The 27,785-nt window shown below is 44.8% G+C and overlaps 1 protein-coding gene across 5 annotated transcripts in view; it reads left to right on the top strand.

The window, feature by feature from the left end:
• Positions 1–306: 306 nt before the first annotated feature.
• Positions 307–27,785, top strand: part of Rnf19b (ring finger protein 19B) — a 28,939-nt gene continuing 1,460 nt past the window's right edge. For 2 of the 5 annotated variants that reach the window (XR_005881234.1, XR_005881236.1), the window contains exons 1-11: positions 309–1,083; positions 12,377–12,582; positions 14,092–14,233; positions 16,308–16,470; positions 16,913–17,027; positions 19,447–19,587; positions 21,157–21,364; positions 23,938–24,069; positions 24,787–25,281; positions 26,025–26,133; positions 26,691–26,808. Coding sequence is in view for 2 of the 5 variants with exons in the window: in XM_040756583.1 (XP_040612517.1) it covers positions 467–1,083; positions 12,377–12,582; positions 14,092–14,233; positions 16,308–16,470; positions 16,913–17,027; positions 19,447–19,587; positions 21,157–21,364; positions 23,938–24,069; positions 24,787–25,252 (2,190 nt within the window). In the remaining 3 variants the exon portion in view is untranslated. Of the gene's footprint in view, positions 1,084–12,376; positions 12,583–14,091; positions 14,234–16,307; positions 16,471–16,912; positions 17,028–19,446; positions 19,588–21,156; positions 21,365–23,937; positions 24,070–24,786; positions 25,598–26,024; positions 26,134–26,690; positions 26,809–27,785 lie in introns of those variants that run through there. The other 3 variants (XR_005881235.1, XM_040756583.1, XM_040756584.1) reach the window with 3 other exon arrangements.

The following is a 27,785-nucleotide window of genomic DNA, read 5'->3' as shown; positions in this document are numbered from 1 at the left end:
GCCTTAATAGATGTGTTGGACTGTGGGCCCGTGGGAATCTGTACCGGATCAACGCTCGTCTTCTTTTTACAGAAGAACTGAAGGCTCCCTTATTGGAATGAGCACCCAGCCCACCGGGTCCGGGGCATGGAGTGGAGGGTGGAGCCTGTGCAATATGGCTGCGCCAGACCACCTGACTGCAGGAGGCGGGACTTCACCGCTGCCCTCAGGCCCCGCCCTCCCAGCCCCGCCCAACTCCTCTCGCGGGGCCGCGGGGGTTGTGAGGTGTCTGAGGCCGGCGCCTGCGCAGTGGGCCGCGGCGCGCGGGGCGGAGGCTTTATAACCACTTCGTAGCGGCTGGTCGGCTTCTGTCTCCGGGAGGGCTGCCTAGGCGGCGGCGGCGGCGGCCGGGGCGCCGGCTGGGGGGCCGCTGAGGCGGGAGCTGCGGCGGCGCTGGGCGCCCCTGGCCCCTCAGCCTCTGCCGGCCATGGGCTCCGAGAAGGACTCCGAGTCGCCGCGCTCCACCTCGCTCCCTGCGGCCGCCCCCGACCCTAAGTGCCGCAGCGGCGGCCGGCGCCGGCGCCTCACCTTCCACAGCGTCTTCTCCGCCACGGCCCGCCGTCGCCGCGCCCGGACCAAGCCTCAGGCCGAGCCGCCGCCCCCGGCCGCGCCGCCGCCTCCCGCTCCGGCCCCGACCGAGGCCCAGGCTCCGCCGATGGAGGCGCTGCCCGCCGAGCCGGCTATCGAGGCTGAGGCGGAGGCCGCGGCTGCGGGGCCGGAGGAGGACGAGGTGGCCGAGGGCGGCGGCGCGGAGGAGGTGGAGTGTCCGCTGTGCCTGGTGCGCCTGCCGCCCGAGCGGGCCCCGCGCCTCCTCAGCTGCCCGCACCGCTCGTGCCGGGACTGCCTCCGCCACTACCTGCGCCTGGAGATCAGCGAGAGCCGCGTGCCCATCAGCTGCCCCGAGTGCAGCGAGCGCCTCAACCCACACGACATCCGTCTGCTGCTGGCCGACCCGCCGCTCATGCACAAGTACGAAGAGTTCATGCTGCGCCGGTACCTGGCTTCGGACCCCGACTGCCGCTGGTGTCCGGCCCCGGACTGCGGGTGAGCGCGGGGGCGTGGCCGCGGGGGACCGTCCCGGGTGCAGCGGGTGTCACCACCAGCCCCCCTTGAGGGAGGAAAGGAGGATACCTAGCAAGCGGGAGAGGAGGGGTGATCATAAGTAACCGACCCTCGAACCAGCCCCGCAACCGGACCCGTGGCACTCAGCACCCTATGCTTTCTTAGGAGTTTGAGGTGGTGGCTGAGCGGTAAGAGAAGGGAACTGTCCATTAAGTCAGGAGACCAGGGTGAGCAGGGGCTTTGTGTTTTGTTTTTGCCAGGTATTTTGGGGGGGGCGGGTGTCTCGTAATGATGGTGGAGGGACACTTGTTAAAGGAGAAAGAAAATGCCCTAGAGAAGGGGCAGCGCTTCTGAGGGGTGTGTCCAACTGGCTAGGGGCGCGCTTCGCAGCATTGCAGAAGGCGTGCTCTTCCTGACAACCGCGGCTGAAAGTTGAGATGTGGGTGAGGGAAGGCAGCTCACTGACAGAGCTCTAGGGGCACCCTGAGCACTGCGTGCTGTGCCAAACTACTGGCAGGCACCTTGTGATTCTTAACGTGCTGCCTAGGGCAGGGTGAGTGGAAGCGGACTCTTCGTCCAGGAAAATCAGCGGGGCACTGAGACGGTGACTACTCCGAAGTTGATTCGGTGAAGAAAATGTGTTTGCCCATCCTCTCCGTTGATCTGTCTGACAGTCGTTTTCATGCCCTATGTGTGCTTAATTTCAAAGGTCAGTGAGGTAACATACTCCGTCTGCAGAGGAATACCTGATTTCCCTATCTGAAGTGGTCAGTGGAGCTTCTCCACCCTTCTTAAAAGACCTGCTTGTCACTATCATTCCAGTCCATGAATGACCAAATGCAGCCAAGAAGGGGCTCTTCTGGTGGTGGGGAGTCAGACTGCCATTACCTGCTCCGTGACCTTGGACAGATTAATTACATTCTTGTGTGTCATGGTTTGGGGGCAGAAGATTCTCCTCGGGCGCCTGGTGTAAACGTAATGCTAGTAAAAAGCTGTGTGAACCCTTGCTTCAAAGGAGTTAAAGACTTTTAATTGCAGCCTGTGTGTCAAGGTAGAGTTGAGATTTCCATGATGCTGCCATTTGTCTCCCTTCAAAAGGAGCTGTTTGGGGTGTCAAAGTGGCAGACTTGTTCAGAAGTAGGTGTATTTAACCTCACTGAGATGGAGTTTCTAAATTACTCAAGTTCCTTGGAAATATGGTCAAAGGTACCCAGATTGCTTTCACTTTCTATTCAGTGAGTACCAGGAAGGGCTTACAAGCTCTTGAAAGGGTGTGCTTGTGTTTGGTGGCTTTACTGGCTTTGAGGAAGTTAATTTATAGAATATTCAGGTTTTGCTGATAGTGTTGGTCTAGTTTCTGAACCAAAGGGATATTAATTTAGGAAAGCACTGCCTGATTAATTGCAGAATAGCGTATTAACTCCTTTTTTAGAGATGACAGTTTATTTGAATTTTAACAATGAAATGTCACTTCCCTATAATCTTTCTGGGAAAGCTCACCAATTTGTTTTTTTTTTTAAGTAAATCTGTGTCTTTCCTCACATCAATATAGATGAACAGAAATTAATATGAAAGCTTAGTGACAAATCCAAACAAACTACTAGTGGTTTTAAAGTTATTAACGAGTTAAACTATTTTCTTAATTTAGCAAGATTGGGGTAGGTTCATTCAGAGGTTTATGTGTGTATGTGTCTTTGTTTTGGGGGAATTTTTTTTAGGTTTGTTTTCTATTTTTTTTGAGATTCTGTCAGATTTTATTTTAATTAGTGCGAATATAACAACCATGTGCACATTTTCTGTGTGTGTATCTATGCGTTTAGAGAAAGTAAAGTTTAGGGAAAGAAAGCAAACCCTCACCTGGGTACCTGTGCCAGGCATGCATACTTTGATCTTCACAACAATGTGAGGTTGATTTGATAACAGTTTTACAAGTGGGAAAACTGGTATTTATAGAAATTAAGTATTTTTTTCAGGGTCATTACAACTAACTAGTAGGCAATGAAACAAACCAGTGTTGGAATAGTAGTCTTACTTCCAAAACCCAACATTTCTTCAACTCAAGTATTGGCTTGTTATCACAATTCCAATTTTGGGGACTGCCACTGCTTGGGCATGTTGTATGTAGGAACAACAATGAAAGGGTCAGGGATGCTAGACTCTAGTTTCTCTTCTGATTCCTGTTAATAGTCTTACCTGCTTTTTCTTATCTGACAGAGGCCTAACCCTTTCTTAAGACTTAAGAGGCTTAATTAATTAGTGTTTATAAAGTAATTGAAATATTCAATTGAAGGTGGCTAGATGTAGAGTCCCTTTATAATTCAGTTACTCTCCAAATAGTTAGTTGTCTAAGTTCCCTCTGGACAGTTGTTCTGCCACCTCTTTTTAATGCCAGAAGAAAAGTAGCTTCTGTGGTGTGTGTGAGGACCAGAGGTCAACTTAGGGTGGCCAGTAAGCCTCAGAAAGCTACCTCTCTCTGCCTCCCCAGGGCTGAGCTCCAAGAATGTGCTGCCACTTTGGACTCACTCTGTAGACCAGGCTGGCCTCAAACTCCCAGAGGTCCAGCTGTGTCTTTCTCCTGAGTGCTGGCCTTCCATGCCTAGATTCAGCCTCTTACTTTGCTTTGTGGATGACCTTGAACTCTGTCTAATAATCTACCTGCCTCAACCTGCTCAGTGGTGGGGCTGCAGTTCTGAACCACGACACTGATTTTATATAGTGCTGGGAATTGAATCTAGTGCTCTGTGCATGCCAAGCAAGTTTTCTGCCTGCTGAGCTGTATTCCTAGTCCCCATTTGGTTTTTCAGACAGTATTGCTACTTAACCAAATCTGTCTAAAACTCTTGATCCTCCTGCCTAGGTCTCCCCAGTACTGAATAACATGTGAGCACTACCATGTGTAGATTTTTTTTCTTTTTAATTAAACTGTCCTATTCTTTTGGGTCTGGCAAGAGTCTTGTGTGTTAGAAAAGTGACCCTAAACCTCATTTATCTCTTCCTACACCTGACCATGTTTACTGCCCATGCATCACCCTTGACAGCCAAATTGGCCAAGTCTTCCCATGTATGTATGTGAACACTCTACAGGCTAAGGGGTCATATAAGTTATGATCATTTTACCATGAGTAAGTTAATGGGAACACCATAAATTAAGAGATCTGTTCTTTTATATATACATATATTTGTAGAACAGAAAAGAGTTCTGATACTTTTTATCATGACTTTAGCATCAAGAGAACCAATTTCAATGGGAAAAGATACACATTATTATTTGGTATACCAAATAATGTAGTAACGTGTAATTTTAAAAATATACTTTCAAGTGAGATAAAATTAGCTTAAAATGCAAATAGCTTGCATTTTTGTAGTTCTTTGCAGTGAGTCTTCAAAGTATTATCTCAATGAAATAGTAATTTCACTTTATCCACATACAGGTAGATGGTGGTAAAGGAAAAACCTGTTTGAGGAATTTTAAATGTGGGTTAATGCTTCCTAGCTAATAAGTGGTACAGTTGATCTGTTACACTTTTGAGTCTCTGCCTAAGTACGTCCTTTCAGAAACCCACAAGTGATGTAACTGTATTGTTTTCCTCTCGGGGGTTCTATTGTCCATCTTTAATTTTCAGAATCTCTGAGAGTCTGAGGGGTGAGTAGAGGAGTAGAGTAGGCAACAGAATTTCCTGTCATGCGGGGACAGGTCCCAGAACAGAAATGCTGTGACTGTCTTGACCTACATTCTGTTGCAGGTCCAGACTTCAGCCTCTCATTGCTGCCTCCCTTCCCTGCAGAGTCCTGCTTCTCACTGGCCCCAGCAGATAGTATCAGCTATTGACCTTCCCACACTATAAACAGGAAGCCTCTGTTCACTTATGTATAGTGCATTAATTTACATAGAGTACATTTGTAAGAGAGGAACAGCTCCCTGGATGAGAGATATTTCACATTCAGTAAAGGATTTTTCTTTTGCTTGTTTAAGACAGGGTCTGCCGTACATCCCTGCTGGTCTCAAACTTGAGTAGTCCTCTTGCCTCTGCCTCCTGAGCTCTGAGACTACAAGTATACACCGTCATGTCCAACTAGGCCTTTCCCTTTCTGAAGCCTTCCTCAATCTTTCCCCCGCTCTTTTTTTTTTTTATTACTGCTGGGTACTGAACTTACAGTCTCAATACATGCTAGACGAGCATTTCTACCACTGAGCTACGTCCCCATAGCCCTCAACCTTTTCTCTTAATCTGCCCCTTACTTCCTGTTCTGTAGCTTTTGCCTGAGTCTTCCATGTGTTCTCACCTTCCAGCTCAGTAATAACTTCTTTTCCCTATTTGCCAAAGTACTCATTCTAAAGTTCTTAAAAATGTTCACTGGTTACCAGACCTATAAGATACGTTCTGGGTTTAAGAGGCCAGTTTGGTCTGCATAATTCCAGCACCCCAGAGGCAGAGACAGGAGGATTACTTCAAGTTTAAGTAGATAAAGCATTTGAAATCTGAGTGCTATGAGCAGTATATGGAGGTATAAAACACAAGACAGTTTCCTGAGATTGGAGTCTGGTTCTGTTAACATAGTAAGTTCCAGGCTAGCCTAAAACTACATGGTAAGACCTTGTGAAAAATAAAACTTTGCCTATTTAATCTATTCTTATTTCAAACTTCTTTATAGTTTCCAACCTTCCAGCCATCTTGTTTTTGTTTTTGTTGTTGTTTGTTTTTGCTTTGAAATAGAGTCTCCCTATGTATTCTAGTCCATAATGACCTCAGACACAAGACCCAAGTGCTGGGTCTTGTGTCTGAGGTGACACTATGTCCTGCTCATTTCCACTATCTTTTGGTTCTATTTTTCATCTATGTCAGTGTTTTTCAAGGTGTGTTATAGAAATTACTTAAAAATCTCTTGTGGGCAAATATGATCAAGAAATACTAGTTTAAATAAACTAAAACAAGTGAATTTTTTGTTATTGTTCTGTTTTGGGTTTTTTGTTTTTGTGGGGGGGGTTGTTTTGTTTTGTTTTTTTGTTTTTTGTTGTTTTTTCGAAACAGGGTTTCTTTGTATTGTTTTGGAGGCTGTCCTGGAACTTGCTCTGTAGACCAGGCTGGCCTCGAACTCACTGAGATCCCCCTGCCTCTGCTGGGATTAAAGGTGTTCGTCACCAACACCCGGCTGTTTTTGTTTTTGTTTTGTTTGGTTTTGGTTTTTAGCTTCTTAGACTTTTATTTTAAGATAGAGTCTTATGCAGACCAAACTGGCCTCCAACTCACTATGGAGCTCAGGCTGACCTTGAATTCCTGATACTGAATGCATTACATTATATGCCACCATATTATTAAGTATGTTAATATTTACTATAAATCTTGCCAATGCTAATATGTTGTGTGGAATATGATATCTTTCCAAACTCAGTACCAAGGAACATAGACCCCCAACCAGCCATGCTATCTTTAAGGCTTAACTATTCACCATTTTCTAAACTCCTTTAACCATTACTATCCTGGCTTGCCTCCTATTACGATCTCAGTGAGTCTTTTGCTCAGAGTGGATTAAGAATCTGCTCCTAAGAAAAGAGATTCCTTAATAGAGGGAGCCAGTATAGATTTAAAGAGAAATCTGGAACTATGGAAATGTCCACAGAGCCACAAAGATGACCCCAGTTAACAATCTAGGCAGTAGTGGAGAGGCTGCTTTTGATGCCCTTCCCCTACAGTGAGATTGATGATTACCTTAATTGCCATCCTAGAACCTCCATCCAGTAGCTGATAGAAGCAGAAGCAGGCACCTGAAGCTAAGTACTAAGCCATACTCCTGGAATCCAGTTGTAGAGTGGGAGGAGGGATGAGCAAAGGAGTCAAAACCATGTAGAGAAACCCACAGAAACAGCTAACCTGACCAAGTGAGAGCACAGTGACCCTAGTCCTAAGGCTGGGGAACCAGCATTGGACTGAACCAAGCCCTCTGAATGTGGGTGCCAGTTAGGAGGCCTGGGCAATCTATGGGACCTCTGACAGTGGAGCCAGTATTTATCCTTAGTGCACAAATGGACTTTGAGAGCCCATTCCCTATGGAGGGATTCTATTTCAGCCCACATACACAGGGGAGGGCCTGGGCCCCTCCCCCAAATGATGTGACAAACTTTGATGATCCCCCATGGAAGGCCTCACTATCCTTGGGGAGTGGGTTGGAGGGTTGAGGGGGCATGGGAGGATGGCAGGGGGAGGGAAGGGGGATTGATACATAAAATGATTGTTTCTAAGAAAGCTAGAAAAATAAAAGAACCTGCTCCTGGGGAGAAGAAGACCCATATTCTGGATAGTTGTTCAACTCCATCTCTGAAGCCTTCCATTAGGTCTCAGAAGAAAGAGTGTGGTGGGTAGGTGAGTTTTGATGAGAGGGGTAAAGAGATGAGCTGCATAGTTTACAGGAGCAGAGAGGAGGGTGGGAAAGACAGACAGGTACAGAACCCTAGGGAGTGTGAGTATTACAGGAAGGACTTAGACATGGCCCTCTTTACAGGGGATTTGAACTTATAGAGAAAATAGACAATTGATAGAGGAATTATAGCTGTATAAATACCAAGGAAACCCCAAATACCAAGTGTAAAAATATTAATAAGTTTTTCATAAAACTGTCAAGAAAGACCTTGGAGAGGAGGTGGTATTTGATCACAACTTTTGAGACTATGAGTTGAAATGCATACCTGGCAGATAAAGGTAAATAAAGCATTTAAAGCCTGAGAGCAATAGAGATATGTGGAGGTGTAAAAACACAAGACGACATCCTGAGAATGGAACCTGGCACACTTAGCTTTTAACTACATTATTGGGATCATAAGTCTGAAAAATAGACTAGATCCAAGGTAATAGACACAACTAAGCTGAACAAGTTGAAGACTGAGGGGTGAGGGTTCCTCCGATCTCATTGTTCTGAGTGCTAGGTTTACAGGCATCTGCTATTCATGCTCAGTTTCTTTTTTCTTTTAAGAATTTAAGCAAATAGTAACCCCAGGATGGATTACCTTCTGGATTTATATGTATAGGTGTCTTACCTGCATGTACATATATATGTTCACTGAGTGCATGTTTGGTGCCTGTGGAGGTCAGAGGAGAGCATCAGATCCCCTAGAACTGGAGTTACATTTGGTTGTAAGTCACCATATGAGTGCTGGAAATCAAGCCAGGGTCCTCTGCAAGAGCAAGTGCTCTTAACCACCGAGCCATCTCTCTAACCCCTTGTCTACTCCTTTATAGAACCTCTGGGTCCATTTGGAAATGGATACTCTTTTTAACTTCTAAGACTTGAGAATTGGAAGTACAGACATAATATAAAAACACATTTCTTTAACTGTTGGAGTCTGTAGAGGCGTAATATAATTTATATTAATGGGATTTTTTTTCAGGACTGAAATTAAGATAGCCTGCTACAGTGTGATGTTTCTGAAGATTTACCATAAAAGTTGTGTGAACTTGGAGGAGCGCATTCTGTACTTGACACAGTATATAATTTCTTATGCCCTACTTTAAGCTTCTAATTAGCAAACTTGAATGCTTGGTTAAACTAAACAGCAGAGTAGGAGAGCAGATTCCTCCAGTATAGGTCATACAAGAAAGGAACAACATGGTTAGAGCAAATTGAATGTCATGAATGAGGTTTCATTCCAACTGGGGGAATTTTCCCTTATTTAGAAGCTTTATCTTTAAGACGAATTTATATAAAAATGGAAAAGTAAATTATAGTGCACAATATATAAAAAGCCAAGCATACATAACTAAGATGAAAAGGTAGCTAATGATGGCTAAAAGAAGAGCTAGAATGCCCTGGGGATAGATAAAGAACCAAAGCAAAAGAGGGTCACTATCATGTGCCCACCACAGGTGCTGTGTGATGGGAGAGGTAGACAGTCAAAACTGCACTGTACAAATAGGCCACCATCTGCCTGGAGAGGTTTTATAGAGAAAATGACATTTGAGCTGGGTTGGTTGTTGTTGTTGTTTTGAGACAGGGTTTATGTGTGTAGCCCTAGTGGTCCTGAAACTCACCATGTAGACCAGACTGGCCTCCAACTCAGATCTGCCTGCCTCTGCCTCCTGAGTGCTGGAATGCCTGACTTGAGCTAGTTATTAAATGGCTATTTAGCAGAAAGAAGAGAGGAAAAGACATCGCTGGGCAGAAAGAAAAGAGTAGACAAAGTCGAAATAGTACAAGGTTATAAATGTGGTTTTAGAATATTGAGCTATACTTGAAGTCAGTCAGCAGGCTCTACTGCCATTGGAGGAACAGAAGCTGAGATTTGGAGATGTTTAAGTTCATCCATGTCAGGCAGTGTGAATCAGCACAGAGTAGGTGCTCTAAAACAAGAATTCCAAGTCTTGTGCCCTAAGTAACTCTATGTCATAGTGATAGACTGCCATAGAGTCATCAGTATTTGGGGTTATTTGACTTTCTTGGAACCAAATTCCACTCCTCAAATTGGCTTCCTGTTTGCTGTGCCAGTCTGTGGCCTCATTGTCATTCCTTGAAAATTTGAATACTGTCTGCTCACTGCCTGATGAAAAGATGCCAGATCTGCCAAAATGAAGAAAAACAGGGTCATATGAAGTCTGAAACTGCAGCAGATAGTTTTTTGTTTTGTTTTTTGAGACAGGGTTTCTTTTGTTGTTGGTGGTGGTTTTTTTGTTTTTGTTTTTGTTTTTCGAGACAGGGTTTCTCTGTATTGTTTTGGAGGCTGTCCTGGAACTCACAGAAATTCGCCTGCCTCTGCCTTCTGAGTGCTGGGATTAAAGGTGTGCGCCACCAACACGCAGCTGAGACAGGGTTTCTATGTGTAACCCTTCCTTTCTCTGCATAGCCCTTGCTATGCTGGAACTCACTCTGTAGACCAGGCTAGCCTCAAACTCAGAAATCTGCCTGCCTCTGCCAAGAACTGGGATTGGATCAAAGGAATGCACCACCACCATCACTAGGCAGCAGATTTTTTTTATAACCTGGTCTTAGAGACGTGGAACAGGCAGAGAACAAAGCAGCCCATGCCCAGGTTTGACAGTGAAGGGATGGAAAGGACCTGGAACTAGCTCTTATAGACCAGGCTGGTCTCGAACTCACAGAGATCTGACTGCCTCTGCCTCCCGAGTTCTGGGATTAAAGTCATGTGCCATCAACGCTCAGCCCGAATTATGCCATTTTTTTTACATTAAAAAGGAAAGAAAAAGAAATCTTGTGGCTGGAAGATATGGCTCAGTGGTGGAACATGAGCTTACAAAGTTCAATTCCCAGCACCCTTACACACACACACACACACACACACACACACACACACACACACACTATAATAAGTGCTTGAACCATGTGAAGTAGGAATGGGTTATGAAGTGTTTAAGGCCTCCCCATTGGTACTTTACTTAAATTTGTATCTTCACAACTTGACTTACTATATTTTAGGGGTCAAAAGCAACAGTAAAAACCTGTGTTGGTTCTCTAGATTACTTTTTAATTTTAATTAATTAATTTTACAGTGCCTGGGGTCAAACTCAGGACCTTGCACATACTAGGCAAATGTTCTGCTGATACATGCAGCCCTTTAATTTTGTTTTAAGCAAATGTCCACTTGTAAGGGCAATCTAAGAATTTCCTTAACATTATTAAGAATTAGAGGCTGGGTGGTGGTGGTGTACTCTTTTAGTCCCAGCACTTAGGAGGCAGAGGCAGGTAGATTTCAGTGGGTTTGAGGCCAGCCTGATCTAAAAAAATAAATAATTAGAAAGGCTAGTAGTTTTTAATATATTGGATTATTTATGAGGAACTAATTCTTAACCAATAAACAGGAATTACAAGAATGGTTGATGTCAGCACTGACAAATTTTAAAGTATATGTCTTTAACTGTATGAGCAGAGAAAAAGGAAGACGTGACTGTGCTGTATTGGTAAGAGATTAGTAGTATTAAGGGCTTGGAAGTTGTCGAGAAGGAAGATATTAGGGAGTTGGAAAGCTGGCTCAGTGGTTGGTTAGGAGCATGGGCTCCTCTTCCAGAGGACCCAGGTTCAATTACTAGCACCCACATGGCAGCCCATAACCGTCCATTCACTCCAGTTCCAGGGCATGGACATCAGGCATGCATGTGGTACACATGCATACATGCAGACAAAAACACCCATACACATAAAGATAAATCTTTTTAACAAGATAAAAAGAGGAGGGAGGGGAAAAGAAAAGAAAGACTTTAGAAAGTACAGAACTAAATTGGAAAAAGAGAAAACTAAAAGTGAGGAGCTGAAGGGATGGCTCGGTAGTTAAGACCATGTTTTGCTCTTGCACGGGACCCAAGTTCAGTTCTTGCACCTTTGCTGGGTAGATCACAACTGCCTGGAATTCCAGAGAATCCAATGCCTCTTCTGGTCTCTAGGTACTGTATGCATATACCTACACATGGATACACAGTATACATGCAATTAAATAAAAATAAATCATAGGGCTGTAAGGGTGGCTTAGTAGCTAAGGACACTTGTCTTGCAGGTTCAGTTTCCAGCACCCTCATTGGTGAACCATCTGTAACTTCAGGCACTAGACACACATTTGGTGCACATATATAACATGCAGTCAAACCCTCATACACATAAAATAAAAATGAGCTTTCAAGAGGTAAAGATGACTTAAGTCTATAGAGAGCTATTTCAAGCTGTGAGCAGGCCAGCTCCATTATGGATCTTAAAATGGAAGCCCAGCCGGGCGTTGGTGGCGCACACCTTTAATCCCAGCACTTGGGAGGCAGAGACAGGCGGATCTCTGTGAGTTCGAGACCAGCCTGGTCTACAGAGTGAGTTCCAGGACAGTCTCCAAAACAATACAGAGAAACCCTGTCTCGAAAAACAAAAACAAAAAAAATGGAAGAAGCCCATACGTAGTTTCTGCTGTAGCTCCTTATTTTACAACTGCTCTGTATTTTCATGTAAACAAATACAGGTATCTTCAAATATAGCAAACCATTAAAAAGAAATTTTTGTATACCCTGTTATTCATGAAACTGCCTGTGGTAAACTGCTCCTGAAGTAGTTCTAACTGATTGAATATATACTAGGAATTCAGGCTAAATATGTACCCTTCTGTTTTCAGGAAGTAATGTATTTTTTTCACAAGAAGGGTAGGTACAGTTAGTCTGGTTGGTGTGTGTGTCTGTCTGTCTATGTGGTCTTTGCATCATATATGGTAGTACCAAACAGTAGAAGCTCTAATGAATAATTCCTGTGTTTGTCAGCTCAATCTCACCTTACTGTTGTCTCTTCTTGTTTCCTTCCCCAGTTATGCTGTTATTGCCTATGGCTGTGCCAGCTGCCCAAAGCTAACCTGTGAGAGGGAAGGCTGCCAGACTGAGTTCTGCTACCACTGCAAGCAGATATGGCATCCAAACCAGACCTGCGATATGGCCCGTCAGCAGAGGGCTCAGACTTTACGAGTTCGGACCAAGCATACTTCAGGTCTCAGCTATGGGCAAGACTCTGGACCAGGTATAAGTTGGCATTATTTCACTGTCTCCTTATTTGGTATCTATAATGTGAGTCTAAAACTAAAAGAGATTGTCTTACTATATACTCGTGTATCTCTGAGATCAGAGAACAGAAAATACTTGGTTCTTCTTCTAAATAGTTGAGACTGCAGGCACATTTCCTGGCTTGGTTACATGTTTAATGCTATGTTGCTTCTTGACAATGATAGGTAATACTAGCTATGTAAAATTGGAATACAACAAAATGGAATTTTCAAGTTGCTGTCTTAGTATTTGTCTCAGCTTGAAGAGCACTTTTTTTTCCCCATGAGGGACAGAGAAACGTTTAATTAGTGTTAAGCCTGACCTGCTTGTCATCTAGCTTGAAGTGCATCACAGCATTTTGAAGTAGGGCACAGATATAAGAAAAGAAAATAAACACTATTTTATGTTAATGATTAACCCTAAAAGGGGAAATGTCACAGTCACTTCCCACTTTGATTATTAAAAGCAATCTTTAAGATGTCAGCATCTTCTAGATGTACTTTGTCTTAACTGATATCATATGGGCAAAATAGGAGGAGACCAATTATGCCTTTTGCTTTTTCCTAGCACAATATAATCTCTGAAATTGTCATTTTAAAAGAATGGCTTGTAAATGCCTGTGAAAATTACCAGGTGCATGCTATATAGATACTCAATTGATTTTTTATTTTTATTTTTGTTTTGTTTTTTGAGACAGGGTTTCTCTGTATAGCCTTGGCTGTCTTGGAACTCACTCTGTAGACCAGGCTAGCTTCAAACTCAGAGATTCACCTGCCTCTGCCTCTTGAGTGCTGGGACTAAAGGCATGCACCACCACCGCCTGACTTGGTTTATGGTATTTAAATTGAAAATGTCGTAGAAAGGGATTGTAAACTGTTAACAGCAAAAGTTAGCTTCCTAAAGAACCATTGTCAACCTAAAGCTGACCAGGCTGCAGAATTTTCTTGCTTTGATGGCCTGATTTTAATCTGTCAGCTACTGACTGGTGGAAATTCTGTTTACCTTAGAACCATCAGTTGTTTAGGGGTGAATCCTTACCCAGCTGTAACTCTAGTGTTGTGTAAGATTCCAATTATTGGAATAGGCAGCTTAACATGAAACCAGATTTATTTTATGAAAAATCCCTGAGTCTGGGGTGCAGCTCACTTGATACAAGCACTAAGCCCTGAGATGGAAGTCATTCATGGTGGCACATGCCTGCAATCCCAGCACTTGGAAGGTAAAGGCAGAGGGATCATAAATTCAAAATCATCCTCAGCAGTTTGAAGCCAGCCTGGATACATGAGACCCTGTCCCCAAAACAAACACACACAGGAGTTCTGGATATAGCCAGCCTTTCAGTAGAGTGTTGTACAATTTGGAATCTTAAGGCAGATCTCCTTTCTGCCTTGTCCTCAATTTTTACATACACTCTTAGAAATAATAAAGTCATGCTAGATTTAACTGGGGGTGTTTTTCTCCCTGTTTTTTATTCCCTACCTAGCAGATGACATCAAGCCATGCCCACGATGTAGTGCTTACATTATCAAGATGAATGATGGAAGCTGTAATCACATGACCTGTGCAGTGTGTGGCTGTGAATTCTGCTGGCTTTGCATGAAAGAGATCTCCGACTTGCATTACCTCAGGTAAGATGGGACATGTATCCATTGCTTTTGTCATCCTATTCACTTGCTCATTTAGGGAAAAGGATACCAAACAGCCATAGCTGATCTCATTTACAGAAAAAGGAAACTGTAGAAAGTTCCTTTAAAGCTTGCCTCTGGTGTTTTCTCCAGAAGCCTGGGTGACTGTTTCCATTACCTTACTTTCTTACCTGCTGCATGACTTTTAAGGCTTTCCACAGTCTGGTTTTAGAGTACCTTCCCAGTCATGCTGTTCAAATCATCTGAGTTTGCTGTTCACTGTGTCTCTTGCCTCCAGGTTTATTCAGTTGCCTTATAGGCCACAGTTACTTTCTGATCACTTCATCCTCCTTTATCTTAGCTTGTTCAGTTCTTGATGAGTTTGTTTGGGTTTACTTTTTTATTAAAGTTGTTTCTTTTGTGCACCATACCACATGTAGAGGTCTGAGGACAACTTGTGGGGGTCAGTTCTTTTCATCCATTCTGTGAATTCCAAGGGTTGAGCTTAAGTCATCAAGCTTGGAAGCAGGAACCTTTACCAACTGAGCTGTCTTGTCGCTCCTTTTCTGAGACAGGGTATCACTATGTAGCTCTGTCCCAGAACTCCCTATGCAGACCAGGACTCACACTCACAGAGCTCTGCCTGCTTCTGCCTCCTGTTTAAGAGTGTGCACTGCACAAAGGTACAGCCTTGGTTTGGTTTTGAAATGGGCTGACTGATTTTGTCTTGAACCTGACATCCCACCGCTTCAAGCTTCCTCAGTAGACATGTGTCAATAGACTTGCTTTGTGAAGTTCTTAGTCATTCTCAAAAAGCAACTTAAATGAATGCAACATCACCCACCAGCCTTCCCATTTCTGCTGCACTCTTCACTGCCATCCCTTTATCTCTGTTTTGCTGTAAGAGCTGCTTTACAACAACACTTTTTGCTGTAAGTATTGCTACTTCTTGGTACTTCATGGGCATATCTAATCTCATTAACTGCGATCTTTTTATATTTACTTCCATGTAGTAAGTTTCTAAAGAATTGAGTGAAGCTGGGCATTGGTGGAGCACGCCTTTAATCCCAGCGCTCAGGAGGCAGAGGCAGGCGATCTCTATGAGTTCGAGGCCAGCCTGGTCTACAGAGCGAGTTCCAGGACAACCTCTAAAACAATACAGAGAAACCCTGTCTGGGGGTGGGGGAATTGAGTGAATATTACATTGTTACCCTACAGGAGCTAACATTTTTGTAGCATGCACTGTGAGATGAGACACCTCATTTCCAGTTTGGTGAAAATCGGAAGGTTTATCTGTAGCAGTCATTGCCTAGAGACACAGGATTGAATAATACATTGTTAGCCTTATCAGGTAGCAGGTAGAGAAGGTAGCACAAAGGGAACGAGATAGAAGAATCAGACACAGAAGGGCTAAGGGCCATACTCAGAGTAACAAACTCATAGGAAGGGCATGATAAGTCGCTAAATCTTTCCCCAAGAACCTGGTTTGTATCCGTTAGATATGGTGGGACATGTACATTGAAACTACAGCCTGTGTTAGGAGCTGCAGGACACAGCACATTGGGTGTGTGTCGAGTGCATAAGCTGTGCAGGGTCTCAAGTAGTGCCTGCCAGTCAGGGTAATGGTATCTGTTGTAAGGAAATGTAGGTAATGTGTCAGGGAAGACACAGCAGAGAAGAAAGAAAAGGAATTTCAATTTCGGAGGTCTACCTTTACCAAAAAACCCACAAAGCCCTTTGTCCTTTGCTCCCCCTTACCTAATAGATATGTTTTCTGTTGCCTCCTGTCACTTAATCAGTGATTCACTGTTATTGAAAGGAAGGGCTGGATGATGATGGCGCACACCTTTAATCCCAGCACTCAGGAGTCAGAACCAGGCGGATCTCTGTGAGTTCAAAGCCAGCCTGGTCTACAGAGTGAGTTCCAGAACAGGCTTCAAAGCTACACAGAGAAACCCTGTCTCAAAAAACAAAAAAAGGAAAAGAAAGAAAAGATGATTGTTGTTCTTATCAAACCCTCTTGTGACAACATCTGGTCTGTGAAACTGACATTAACTTGAACATGCTTCCTCTATAGTCCCTCTGGCTGTACATTCTGGGGCAAGAAGCCATGGAGCCGGAAGAAGAAGATTCTTTGGCAGTTGGGCACATTGATTGGTGCTCCAGTGGGGATCTCTCTCATAGCTGGCATTGCAATTCCTGCCATGGTCATTGGCATTCCTGTTTACGTTGGGAGGAAGGTAAAATATGCCTTTCTATACCTGCTCCAGAGTGGGCTTTGTTGACAGTAGTTTGAAGGAAAAGGGAAGGAGCTTAGGTTTCAGAGCTGTGTGAAAACCAGCTCGTTTGTAGATAAAAATAACTTTAATTTCTTAAATGGATTTTTATAAACCCCCATGAGATCTGAAAGTTCTTATTAACATCCTGGGCCTGGTTTGTCTCAGTGACTTAAGGTGAAATGCTTAGCTTCATTCCCCTGAGCTACTTTGTCTTTTCTTGGATTAGCTTTTCCTGCATTCATTTATATTTTCCAGGTCTGGGTTAGGCTGAAATTTGAGAAAGATCCCTGTTTGGGTGGAGGGTACATTTTAATATAACTTGCAAATGAACATTTGTCCTTTTTCACCCTGGCAAACTACTGATGTCCTAACCTGCTGACCTGGATTCTCTTTTTATTCTTAGATTCACAGCAGATATGAGGGAAGGAAAACCTCCAAACACAAGAGGAATTTGGCCATCACAGGAGGAGTGACTTTATCAGTCATTGCGTCCCCAGTGATTGCTGCTGTCAGTGTTGGTAAGCTAATGGGGCCTACAGCTCCTGTATTAGCTCACTGTAGCACATCAGCCAGCTTCAGGAGCGGTATTGTAGAGACACCTCTTTGTGTGCTCATGTATGTAGTGTTAGGGCAGGGCTGGTGGAAGCCCAAGGACAACTCAGCTGCCATTCTCAGGAGCCATCTACCTAGCTTTTGAGATAAGACAGGGTCTCTTATAGGCCAGGAGCTTGCCAAAATTGGCTAGGCTGGCTGACCAGCAAGCCCCAGGGAGCCACCCCTGGCTGTCTCTCCAGCACCAGACTGTAACTATGCACCACCACTTTTATCTTTTTTCCATGTGATTGAACTTGTGTCTTCATGCTTGCAAATAAGCATTTTACTAACTAAACCATCTCCCCAACCTGGAAATTAAATCTTAATAGACACCGTTACTATGGTGATTTTCACTACACTGCATTATGAGGGTATGTCTTAGACTAGGGCCTAGAGTGTTGCACACAAAAGTGTGCATTAACAAAAATTAAACACCAAATTTTCTTGTTTGTTTGTTTTGTTTTTGTTTTTTTGTGGCAGGGTTTCTCTGTATGTTTTGGAGGCTGTCCTAGAACTCACTCTATAGACCAGGCTGGCCTCAAACTCACAGAGATCCACCTGCCTCTGCCTCCCGAGTGCTGGGATTAAAGGTATGCGCCACCAATGCCTGGCAAACACCAAATTTTTACTTTTTATCCTTTTCTTCCTATTATTTGTTACAGGACTCACAAAACAAAATCACTTTTATTTTCTATTAATGCCTCATATCAGAGGCATGAGAGTTTATTTTAGAAAACTCTGGTCTGGTGGTACACCCCTGCAGTCCTAGCACTCAGGAGTTCAAAGCCAATCTCAGCTACATAGCATGTTCAAGACCAAACTGAACTACATGAGACCCTGTCTCAGAAAAACAAAAGAAAAATTAAAAAAGAAAAAATCATTTTTAGCTAGCATTTCATGAGTTTCATCATTTGTCAGCAGTGGTTCTGAGTGTCTCACATGTGAATCTATTGAACCTTCCTTCACAAGATCCACAAAGACAACATAATTAAAGATAATTAAAGTACAGCCTGTACAAGCAGAGCAAAGTTGAGTCACTGAGAAATGAATCCAGGCAGTCTTTTTCTTTGTTTGTTTTAAGATTTATTTGTTTTTATGTACATTGGTGTTTTGTCTGCATTGTAGCAAGGCTTTGGTGGTGCATGCTTTTAATCCCAGCACTTGGGAGGCAGAAGCATGTGGATCTCTATGAGTCTGAGGCCAGCCTGGTCTACAAAGTGAGTTCCAGGACAGCCAGGGCTGTCAACACAGAGAAACCCTATCTAGGAAAAAGGGGGGGTAGGGGTAGGAGAGACACGTATGTCTGTGTGAAGGTGTCAGATCCCCTAGAACTGGAGTTATAGTTATGAGCTGACATGTAGGTGTTGGAAATTGAACCTGAGCCCTCTGGAAGAGCATCCTGTGCTCTTAACTGCTAGGCCATCTCTCCAGCCCTGAATTCAGGCAGTTTTACCTTGTAGCAGATAACAACTGAGCTACTCTGCCACACACAGCAGTGTGATGGGAGAATTAGTTTGAGGATCCTTAACCTTAACACCTATTATCACTCATTCACTCAGTGTTGTCTGTGTATGTGCCTGGTACCCCTGGAGGACAGACAATGTCATCAGATCCCCTGGAACTGGAATTAGACAATTGTAAACTGCCATGTGGGTGCTGGGAATCTCTGGAAGAACCAGTGCTCTCAACCATTAAGCCATCTCTCCAACCTTCAGTGTTTGATTCTTGACTGGTTCTCAGTTTAGCACTTCAGCAATGAAGGGAGTGGTGAGTGTCAGTGAGAAGGCCTGGGCAACCTATGGGGCCTTGAGCAGTGGATCAGTGTCTATCCCTGGAATACAAACAGTCATCGTGTGCCCATAGCACAAAGAGGGATGCTCTCTCAGCCTGGACTCTTAGGGGAGTGCCTGGACCCTACCCAGAGTGAAATGGCAGACTCTAGATATCCCCTATGTGGAAGGAATTGGCAATAGGGTGGGAGGCTGGGGGGGAAGGGGAGTGCGGGAGGAGGGGAGGGAGAGGGAACTGGGATTGACATGTAAAACAAGCTATTTAAAATTAAAATTAAAAAAAGCAACATAATATCTCACATGTTAGATTTTACGTGTATATTCTCTCTATTCCTGGGAGGGTTCTATGGACTGACAGCCAATGAATTGAAGCCAGGACATCCAGACCTCTGTGACTCCTAAGTCTGCTCTTGTGTTATACCAGGCAGCCTCTTGAGATGCCCACTCTGTTTGTCTTTTCCCTTTATAGAGGTTTGCTTTACCCCAGTCTGGGAGGAAGAATCGGCATTTGGAGCCTACTGACCTGCTGACATGTTTCCATCTCTTTCCCCAGGTATTGGTGTCCCCATTATGCTGGCATACGTTTATGGGGTTGTACCCATTTCTCTCTGTCGCGGAGGTGGCTGTGGAGTTAGCACAGCCAATGGAAAGGGGGTGAAAATTGAGTTTGATGAAGATGATGGTCCAATCACAGGTAAAGGAATTTTGTTCCCATTTGAATTTATGGGACAAAAAGATAAAAGTCAATAGAATTCAGCATGTTTTTACAGAGAGATTATATTAGATTTCTTTAGATAATGAGCTTTGTGGGGGGTAAAGTATTTTTAGCCTTTCATGTCTTGGTTCCAGAGTTATTAGGTTAACTCCTGATAGTTGCCGCTGTGTGGTAGGTATGAGGCAGTAGGACTTGAAACAACTGAGTTTGCTAGTGGTGGTAAGAAAGAAAGCCTTGCATCTGCAGCATGCTGTCGTTTTCCAGGACTTTGCACAGTTTTCATCTTGCTTGCTTTTTACAACTGTGAAGAAGGAGGGCCAGGGCAGTTACCCCATCTCAGTAGGAACTTCTTTCAGCTGGTATTTATTAGCAAGCGCTTCTGCTTCTGCAGACCTGAGATGAGGGCTGGTCTTGTGACTCCTCTGGACACTGTGTCTTCACCTACAGAGATGGCCAGAGGTCTTTGAAGCTTCATAGTAGACGCATACATGAACTAATCGTATTATAAGAGGGCCTGGAAACACTTGCTTACAATTTTAGCACTGGCAGAGGATGTCATGAGTTCAAGTTCAAGACCATTAAGTTCCCAGACCACCTCAGCTATAGAATGAGACTATGTCTCGAAAAAAAAAAAAAAGAAAGAAAAGAAAAGAAACACAGACAGGACTAAGTTAGATAAAAGTAGCTATAATGTAATGGAAATGGTAGTGGGCTTGCAGTTAAAATTTGGTATGACCAGCCGGGGCGTTGGTGGTGCTAGTTCAGGACAGCCTCTAAATTAGTATGGCTTAGGTGATCTTGAATAGTCATTTAAAGTCTTTTTCTTTCGTTCTTTTTTTTTTAATCTTTTTTTTAAAGATTTATTTATTTATTAATACAACATCCTGCTTCCATTTATGTCTGCATGCCAGAAGAGGGAACCAGATTTCATTACAGATGGTTGTAAGCCACCATGTGGTTGCTGGGAATTGAACTCAGGACCTCTGGAAGAGCAGTCAGCGCTGTTAACCTCTGAGCCATCTCTCCAGCCCTCGTTCTTTTTTTTTAAATTGACTTTTCAAGACAGGGTTTCTCTGGCTGTCCTGGAACTTACTCTGTAGACCAGGCTGGCCTCAAACTCGGAGATCCACCTGCCTCTGCCTCCTGAGTACTGGGATTAAAGGCGTGCACCACCACTGGCTGACTACTCTTCTCCTCATCTAAAAATTCTTATTTACTCATCTAAACTAAGGGCTGCTAATCCTTAGTTATTGGAAGGATTAAATACAAATGTCTACTTGTTGTTTGTTAAGTGAATATTGTAATACTTGTCAACATGAAAATCCTCCACTCTCCAGGTGTTGGATAGTCAGGAGGCAGAAGCAGGCAGATCTCTGTGAGTTTCAGGCCAGTCTGGTCTACAGAGTGAGTTCCAGGACAGCTTCCAAAACAATATAGAGAAACCCTGTCTCGAAAAACCCTCCACTCTGTAGAGTCGTTGCAGGAAAAGCCTCCCAGACTGTTCTGATGCTGTGTTTCTCAAGTGGACATGTGTGGTTCTCCCCACAGTGGCAGATGCCTGGCGGGCCCTCAAGAACCCCAGCATTGGGGAGAGCAGCATCGAAGGCCTGACTAGTGTGCTAAGCACCAGTGGGAGCCCTACAGATGGACTCAGTGTTATGCAAGGCCCTTATAGTGAAACAGCCAGCTTTGCTGCCCTTTCCGGGGGCACACTGAGTGGTGGCATTCTCTCCAGCGGCAAGGGAAAATACAGCAGGTAAGGAAACGGGGTCTATAGCAAGCAGTTGGAATTATAAATAAGAAGGCACACATTGAGCCATTTCTCTATACCAGGGAAGTCCCACTTTGATTTAGTCACCAATGACATTTTTTCTTCTACAAAGTTCACAATTCTTTGCATCATAGTGTTGTCCATTTAAAGAATAATGTTGACTTTAGACCTCTCACTGCTTCATTAGACTGCCTGCTCTAGGAAACAGGAAGAGCAGAAGGCTCTTGTAGGCTTGGCATGGTTTTATGCTGTATCACATTGACTCCCTGAAACTGTACTCTTTCTGACCTTCCTGTTCCCACTGGATAGAGTAGGAAAATCAAGTCTATAAATTTGTATTAAGAATAAATAAAGCTGGGTCTGGAGAGATAGCTCAGAGGTTAAGAGCACTGACTGCTCTTCCAGAGGACCCAGGTTCAGCCGGGCGGTGGTGGCGCACGCCTTTAATCCCAGCACTCGGGAGGCAGAAGCAGGCGGATCTCTGTGAGTTCGAGGCCAGGCTGGACTGACAGCCTCCAAAACAATACAGAGAAACCCTGTCTCGTGAAACCAAAAAAAAAAAAAAAAAAAAAAAGAGTACCCAGGTTCAATTCCCAGCACCCACATGGCAGTTCACAACTCTCCCAACTGTCTGTAACTCCAGTTTCAGGGTATCAGACACCTTCACACCAATGTTCATAAAGTTAAATAAATTATTTTTTTAAAAAAGAATACATAAAGCTTTGTCAATAAAATAACTTGCAACTTGATTTACTTGCATTTTGCCATTGAGACCTACCATAATATGTATTTAGAGATGTGTAACTGGCATTAGACAGAAGCAGTTAGTTGAGTTCTGTGGGGGAGCAGTGGCCTTGCGGAGCACAGCAGGGCAGGAGGTAGGGAGGTACTTGTCTCCAGGCACCTGGAGGGCCTCCGGCAGGGAAAAGGATGAGAGGGCTGTGACTCATTTTGGCAGAAAGAACCAAAGTGACTGGCAGCAGCCTCTGCTGGTTTCAGTGCAGTGTAGAGAACACAGGGGAGACTGTGGGAAGCCCCCAGAGAGGGCAGACTGCCTTCCCAGATCCTGAGCCGCTTGTCCTGGAAGTTTAGACTCAGACCAGATGGCCAGTTGGCTGTGAAAAAGATGCAAGCGACAGATGGCAAGTGGACTACATCCTTCACCTTGGTGTCCTTCATTCACCTGGGAACCTCTTAAAATAGATTTTTGGAGCATATTTCCAGAATTAATAACTTAGAATCTCCTGGGGTAGAACCTAAGGGTGGTCTATGTTTAGAAATTTCTCCCCAGATGATTCTAGTGTAGCTACTGGCATGAACCAGCCTCTGGCAGCCAAGAAGTAGGTGGCCTGGTGGGCTTTGAGAAAGGCTGTACCCAGTGAATGATCTGTGGCCATGATGAAGCTGGAACACAGGCCTGAGTGCACTCCCCCTCACATTGCCCTCGTTTTCCTAGGCCGCAGTACATTCTTGAAGGGCATCTAAGGCAGCAGGATGGAGGCTGCTGACCTAGCTGTATCTTGTGACTGGTGTCCCTTGTTAGGGGCTCCTACCCCCACATGCTAGAGTATTCACTACTGTGTTCTCTTAAAGCCGACTCCCCTTGAATGAGCCACAGACATAGTTGGAGCGTGACTTGCTGAGACTGCAGTGCAGCCGGCAGCTGTTGCATCCTGTGAAAGCCTTTCCTTTATGGGAAGTGAATGAGTCAGATGGGCTTGACTGGGAAACCCATTATGAGGAAATACTGAAGTGCAGAACAAAATGGTGTTGAGCCAGAAAGGAAGCAGTTAGGGGCTCCCAGCTTTGAAACACCATTGAGAAAGTGTTGTTGGACTAGGAGGGAGGTTGGTTCCTCTATGCCCTTCATTCTTACATCCTGGAGGTAACTTGATTAGTAAATGTTTGAGTTCTTTCTGCTATGACCAGGGTAGGAAGGGCAAAGTGTGAATGAGGTGTGAGCTCTTCCTTCCTGACACAGAAGTGGAGAGAGGTGTGTGGCACTTAGCTAGAGGTGTCGGTTGCTGGGAAAGAACGAGAGGAAACTGTAATCCTTTGTTGCAACCTAGCATAAGTTTTCCAGGCAGAGGAAGGGGAATTTTTGAGAGAGGGTATAGCATTCACAGAGCCACGGAAGTACAAATGCAAACTTGGAGAGGTTGTGATATCGGACTTGACAGTAAGAAAAAGAATCTGAACAGTTGCAGATCAGGAAGGCCACAGGTGCCTGTTGGCAGGAGAGGATTTTAGGATGGTCAGGTCTTTGCCTGCATTGACATTGCTCTGGAAGATTGCTTGACTGGGACTTAGGTTAGGAGTTTGTGGAGCAGAGCCCAGTGATGATTATTTAGTGAAGAACCTGAAGTTAAACAGTAGCAGTGGGGACAGAAAGGAGGGGACGATTCCAGTTGATGTGTCAGAGAGGAGCTATGCAGGCATGGAGGTGATCCAGCAGGTCACCACAGTTCTCAGGAGAGTAATGGAAGAGATGTACGCCAGGAAGCAGACTCCAGAACACCCAGGTCTCATATTAACTTCAACGTCCCCTCTTTACACAGGTTAGAAGTCCAAGCCGATGTCCAAAAGGAAATTTTCCCCAAAGACACAGCCAGTCTTGGTGCAATTAGTGACAACGCAAGCACTCGTGCTATGGCCGGTTCCATAATCAGTTCCTACAACCCGCAGGACAGGTATGTGAACAGTCAGAGCCCAGGACAGACTTTATCCATTGGACACTAGGTCTTCAACAGTTCACTTCCTCATTGGAGGGCCCCGTGAGTCATCTAGTGGGAGATGTGGTATGCTGGTGAATCCATTGAATACTTTGGTGGTACCAGAGTGTTGAGCATCTCTTGATTCTTGTTAGCACTTAACTCTTAGAGACTCCCTCCCTCCTTCCTTCCCTCCCTGTTTCTCTTTCCACCTCTTCCCTCTTCTTTTTTCTAGCAGTTGTCACAGTGTAATTATTCAAATGGAATTTAAGAGCTGGATTGATGTTGTCTGGTGTCTAAGTCTAGGGCTTCTGTTGCCCTTTGCTGGATCTGGTTCCCATAGTCTCTTTGGCTTTCATTTGGAATGTTGTGCTGACCTGGTGTGGCTGAGGTCCTCCCTACTGCAAGGGAAATGACTTCTGACTGTGGCACAGTCATAGCAAGCTGCCAAGTTACTTTCACATCCACATTTGGAGTAAGATAGAATGAGGCCCTTAGTTGAATTCTGGAAGGTCTTTTTAGATGTTTTAAGGAGAGTTTTTGAGGAATGCATGAGTGTGCATGCATGCATCCATGCGTGTGTTTGTGGGGAAATGGTCCACATTGACCCATCTCTTCTAACAACTTAAGCCAGACCCAGAAACTATTTTATGAACAGCTATGTATGACTCAGCACAATGAATTTTGTCCCCACAGAGAGTGCAACAATATGGAAATCCAAGTGGACATTGAAGCCAAACCAAGTCACTATCAGTTGGTGAGTGGAAGTAGCACAGAGGACTCTCTGCATGTCCATGCGCAGATGGCCGAGAATGAAGAGGAGGGGAATGGTGGTGCTGGCGTTGACGGTGGTGGCAGTGAAGAGGCCCCCCCTTGCAAACACCAAAGCTGTGAACAGAAAGACTGCCTGGCTAGCAAGACTTGGGATATCAGCCTGGCCCAGCCTGAAAGCATCCGCAGTGACCTAGAGAGCTCTGACACACAGTCAGATGACGTGCCAGACATCACTTCCGATGAGTGTGGCTCCCCCCGTTCCCATGCCGCAGCCTGTCCCTCAACCCCCAGAGCCCACAGTGCACCAAGCCCAAGTGCCCACAGGACCCTCGCTGCTCCAGCTGAGGGCCAGACTGTCTCAAAGCCAGAAGAGGACGAAGTGGAGTGAAGGCTGCTGCTCTGAGAAGCACACTTGTTGTAACTGCATCTTTTGGAATCTTTTTTGGGGGAGGGTTGGGGATTTATGTATTTTGATTCAAAGATTCTCTGGTCAGGGTTCCCCCAGGGAAGTTCTGAGAAATTTGCAATTTCTTACCAGATAAAAAATGAAATTTTTGCCTCTAATATCCCTCCCCTTATCCCCTCGTTTTTAGTTTTAATTTATTGGTTAAACTGATGTTGGCAATCTGTGAGGTGTGTCAAAGAATGTACATATGTATGTGTGTATATTGTATGTATGCTAACATATTATTGATGACACATTTTAATAAAGATTTCTGTGGTATTCACCTCATTTCACTGTCCTTGGCTTGGGTAGTTCTGAAGAGCCAAGTGTTTATTGGAAGAGTAGCCTGCCTTTGATAGTTGCTAGACCTGAGGGGTTTTCTTAACCCCAGGGAAAGGGTTCTGCTTCTGTTCCATCCAACTTTGACAGGAAGAAAAGCCAGGCTTGCTTGATACTGTGTAGTCAGGCTGAAGAGTGCCTGGCTGTCTGCTGGAGAGGAGAATGAAATGAACCTTGTTGGCCCTCTAGAGGCAGCTTGCAGTTTTCCTGTTACAGCCTTAGCACACTTTATAATCACTGTTACTCTTTAGGGGTGGCAGTGTCTGTGGAGAGGGCTTGGTGAATGTCACAGGGCTACAAGTTAGGGATCAGAGAGTATTCTTTCTTTTCTTTCCCAACTGGGGCTCAAACTCAGGACCTTGTACACACTGTGCAGGTTCTTCTACCCCAGAGCTACATCCCAGCCCCAGGAGCAGATCCTTGCTGAGGAAGAGATGTGACTACAAGATCACCAGGCATAGCATAGGTGTTGGCCACGCTCTCAGGTACACACTCCCTGCTGCAAAAGCCATGCTCGATTTTGCCAATCTAGCTTAAGGAAGACTAAGAAATCAGGCTTCTAATGAAAGGAAAAAAAGGAGGCATGCCACCAAAATCTCGGAATCTAATTTTACCTGACCTTAGACATTCTATCAGAATTGAGTTGTTAGTGCTAGCAGTTTGAGCACTGTCAAGAATGAGGTCCTTGGGCTGGGTGGAGATGTATTTCAGCAGAAGAATGCTTGCCTAACACGTGCAGGGCCCAGGGTGCAATGCCTAGCACCATAAAGCGATAGTAATGATAATAAATAATGTCTTTAGGAACGAAAGCTTGTACAAAGAGTTGCAGGGAACACAATGAAGAGTTTCAATGCAAGGTTCGAGGTCTGGCAGCGATAGCCTGACTGTTGTGACTCTTTCAGGCAGCCACTCTCTTGTGCCCCCACTTTGCCCAGTCCTTAACCTGTGATTAGGCAGCTTGTCTATCCTCAACCCCAGGCCCAGGGGCAGAGCCGAAAGCATCTTTGTCTGAGGGCCATCTGCCTTCTGTTTCCATTTGCAGGGGCACCTGGGGGCCTGCACAGTAACGGATGAGCCGTCCAGACAGACAGCCGCTGTGGAAGATCGGACCTCAGGCACTGCCACCTGGGAACAGAAATGCTAATGGACTATGCATCTCAGTAAGAAAGTGTCCTAGAGAGTGTCCCTGTGTGACTAAGGGAACCTGTCGGGAAAGGCAGGCAGACTGGAGACCCCTGGGATGCAAATGTTCCACTCAAGATTTGCAGTTTTTCTGACGTTTCATCTAGAAACACTTAACTTGGATAAAGTCAAAGGCAGTCTGTCAGAGTGTGCTATCTAGAGCCAAACCTGTAGTCTTTACCTGAGCTGACCTAATGCTATGGAACTGGGCAGCTTACTCCCCCATGTTTTTCTTAGACTGGTTCTGGGGTCACAGGGTTAAGATGCTATGCTGAAAATGCTCTGGTAAAGGCCCATGTTGATAACAAGGACCAACGTCAAGGAGAGTCTGGGTATCTTCTAAAAAAGGAAACCTGGAGCCAAAGTCTCAGAAAACCAGGGGCTTATTTGAGGCTCCCAAGCTTTAACAGCCAAGAAGGCCCATCATCGCCACCTGGCGGAAGACATGAGCGATGCATGGGGAAAGTGCAGAAACTACCTCCTTCAGCGTTCATTCACTGAACCACCAAAGATGCTGAAGGTGTGGAACGCAGCAAAGAGGAAAGCACACAGTTTGTCCCCATGGAGCTTACACTCTGGTGAAAGAAGCCAGATGCCACCTCAATGAGTGAGGCTAGGTATGCTCCTGGGAGAGAGGCAGACAGAGCTGCTTCTGATGGGCAGTGTATTAGCTTTCCATCACTTCAACAAAATACCTGAGATTCTCACCTTATAAAGAGGAAATACCCATGGGAAGCTGCTTACCTCAGGGCAGCCAGGAATCACAAAGAAATACCACCACCACAGCTAGGGACCAAGCTTTGGACAGACATTCCAAGCCCAAACTACAGTAGGGAGTGTAATCCCCTGGTAGGGTACAATTTTTTAGACCTGAGTGGAGAAATGGCTGCAGGGGAACCATGACTGAAGACAGAACACAACACAGTGTCTGTGACTGCAACGCCATGGGGTAAGG

Source organism: Mesocricetus auratus, unplaced genomic scaffold (assembly GCF_017639785.1).
Source record: "Mesocricetus auratus isolate SY011 unplaced genomic scaffold, BCM_Maur_2.0 Super-Scaffold_100014, whole genome shotgun sequence".
NCBI classification, from domain to species: domain Eukaryota; kingdom Metazoa; phylum Chordata; class Mammalia; order Rodentia; family Cricetidae; genus Mesocricetus; species Mesocricetus auratus.
This window is presented reverse-complemented; position numbering and strand designations above follow the sequence as displayed.